This window comes from Pundamilia nyererei, unplaced genomic scaffold (genome assembly GCF_000239375.1).
Source record: "Pundamilia nyererei isolate P.nyererei 1_Seehausen unplaced genomic scaffold, PunNye1.0 scaffold00074, whole genome shotgun sequence".
Lineage (NCBI taxonomy): Eukaryota > Metazoa > Chordata > Actinopteri > Cichliformes > Cichlidae > Pundamilia > Pundamilia nyererei.
Genome location: NW_005187475.1, coordinates 1,344,351 through 1,347,142, shown reverse-complemented (window position 1 = coordinate 1,347,142; position 2,792 = coordinate 1,344,351). Strand labels below are relative to the sequence as shown.

Here is a 2,792-nt window from a genome sequence, read left to right as displayed (position 1 = left end):
AAAATGAGACAAATACAAAATGAACTCAGAGCGCTGGGTCAGAGCCCCAGCCTGTGACAGAGTCATCATGCAGTATTCTATCACATGTAAACTTATATCATTAAAAGTACAACTTTCTATTGACAAATAGAAACTTACATTTTTTTATACTGTCACTTGGCTTCTAAAAGAGCTTTTTTTTACTGATTATTAGGGAGTTCTGGATAAATAGGTTATTAAAAGATAAATATGCTGTAATCTGTAAATGTTTTTTATGAGGTTAGGGTTTCAACATGACGTCAAGAACCACAGAGGTGTATAATCTGGTATAATCCCAGTATAAATGCTCATAAAGTTATTGCCAAACACCACCTCTTAAGAAGACATTCAGATGAAAGGAAAGATGCCGAATGGCAGTCAGAGCTGGAGTATTCCACTAAACCTGGTAGTATTTTCGAACTGTGCACGAGGTAAAGATATTGCCTATATGAGAGAGAGCGAGAGAGAGCATTGACCGTTTACTGTGTTGTGTGTGTATACCAGGAACGGAGACGGAGGGGCAATTCAGGGAGGGGGGGTTACGAGCACGGGTATGTACCAGGAACGGAGATGGAGGGGCAATTCTGGGAGCAGGATTACGAGCATGGGTGTCTGTCTGTTCAGTGACAGGTTGCTTCTCCCAAAGACAAGAACCAACAGACTTAAAAACTCCTTTGTCCCACACGCCATCAAACTGTTTAACTCCTCTCTGGAGGGGAGACGGAGGGGAAACAGGGACAAAGAAGGGGGGAACAACTAAGCTGTAGTGCCTTTTCATTGTGCAATACTTTTTGTTAATAACCAACGGTGCAATAGACTTCAATACTTGAAATGTGCAATTCCCTTGTATTCTCATTCCTATTTATTCTATTTACCCCTTTTGGATACTCTTTATTTATATATGTCTCTGTATTTATATATGTGTATATATGGTATTCTGCTCACATTCTGTATCTTCTTTCGGTGCTGTGCTACTTGGAAACCGAATTTCCCAGAGGAACACACCCGAGGGATTAATGAAGTTTTATCTTATCTCTTATCTTATCTTATAAGGAACAGATATGGAGGGGTAATTCCGGGAGCGGGATTACGAGCACGGGAGAAGCGTCTGGGAGGAGAACAGAATACTATCACGCACCTTTTGAGCACTGGGAGGAGGACACCACTTATAATAGACACACTCTTTATCTTCAAGAGCTCGGCGCCTGGGTTCACGCTTATCATCCACCGTGACAAAAGATACCACAGTTTCATGTAACCTATGAGAGGTAAGTCTAAACTTCATTTTCTAACAATTTTCTTTTTGCAAAAATGTGTCCTTGATCAACATCATCAAAAAGACTTAACAACTCTAGATACCCTATGACCAGGATGAAAGAGAATATACAGAAGGGAAAATCATGGTTCTTTGTATTCCCATATGGAAAAGATATATAAAAATCTTATAAAGTTCTGTCTTGTGTGAAACTTGTATGAAAAGCATACAAGAGTGAAAACAGATATAAGATCCCTTGAAAAATCATATAAATGAAACTTGTATGTTTTGGATACTTACTAAAACATTATATGAAAGTAATGAGAAAGTGGCCTGTTACATGAGTAAATCATATAAGCCTTATATGATTCACTATATGAAGTAGGCCAAATCTTATGCAAGTCTTTTATAAGTTTGTTCTATTTCTTTTCCATATGGGTTAACTCAGTGAAGTATGCATTGTTTGTCTATTTGACTCATTAATGTCAAAGTATTATTTTTCATAGCTCTATATTAAGTAAATATTATTTTGTCTTTAGGTTTATAGAGAAGAGCACAGAGGAACAACCAGATTCATGAATGATGGACACAGAAGACAAGACTCCAGGTACCATACACATTAATGCTGTTATTGTCAACATTTCTGATTTAAAAGGTATTAGATTTTATATTTGCATGTATTTATTATTCATCTAAAGTTTTATCATAGTAGTTAGTGTTTGCCACCATGAGAATAATTTCAACTGTTCAAAGGATTAAATGTAATAATTTTCTTAGTATCATCAACAATCAATTTACTTTTGGTAAAAGAAAAGCTTCCAGGGCCAGTTTAATGTTTTAAAGTCAAAGGGGACCTGCTAAAAAAGTTGATTAAATGGAAAAGGAAAACAACAATAAACAAAATATTAAATCCTATAAATTAATTAATGTAAATTCAGAAATTTAGTAATTGTTTTTGGTCATTTTGGTCATCTAAGGTGGCAACAAAACAGTGGTTGGAGCTACACACCACAGTCTGCCCCAGAATTAGTTTCTACTCGACACAACTGTCATGCAGTATTATCACTATTTCCAAAGTTGTGTCACCTGGGCAATTTTAACAAAATAGCCAGTTGAGTTTAAGTTGTGCTACAAGCAACAGTAACCAAACACCAGTTATTGATTATTAAATGGTAAATGGCCTGCATTTATATAGTGCTTTATTTAGTCCCTAAGGACCCCAAAGCGCTTCACACTACATTCAGTCATTCACACATTCACACACTGGTGATGGCAAGCTATATTGTAGCCACAGCTGCCTGGGGCGCACTGACAGAGGCGATTTATTAGTCCTAAAGATTTCATAATTTCTGACAGTGTTTCACCGATATAGTCAAAGGAGCTTGCAAAGAAAAGCGTCTGGACTTCTTTAAATTGCTTGAAGACGTCTCACCTCTCATCCGAGAAGCTTCTTCAGTTCCAAGGTCAAATGGTGGGGAGTCCCAGATTTAAACCCAGTGGGAGTTTCCCCCCACAGAGG

General features: G+C 37.3%; 1 protein-coding gene across 1 annotated transcript in view; it reads left to right on the top strand.

Moving 5' to 3' along the window:
- Positions 1-1,855: 1,855 nt before the first annotated feature.
- LOC102203079 (interferon-induced very large GTPase 1-like) overlaps positions 1,856-2,792 on the top strand; it is a 7,979-nt gene continuing 7,042 nt past the window's right edge. The window contains exon 1 of the mRNA XM_005737306.1: positions 1,856-1,880. Coding sequence (XP_005737363.1) covers positions 1,856-1,880 — 25 coding nt within the window. The remainder of the gene's footprint in view (positions 1,881-2,792) is intronic.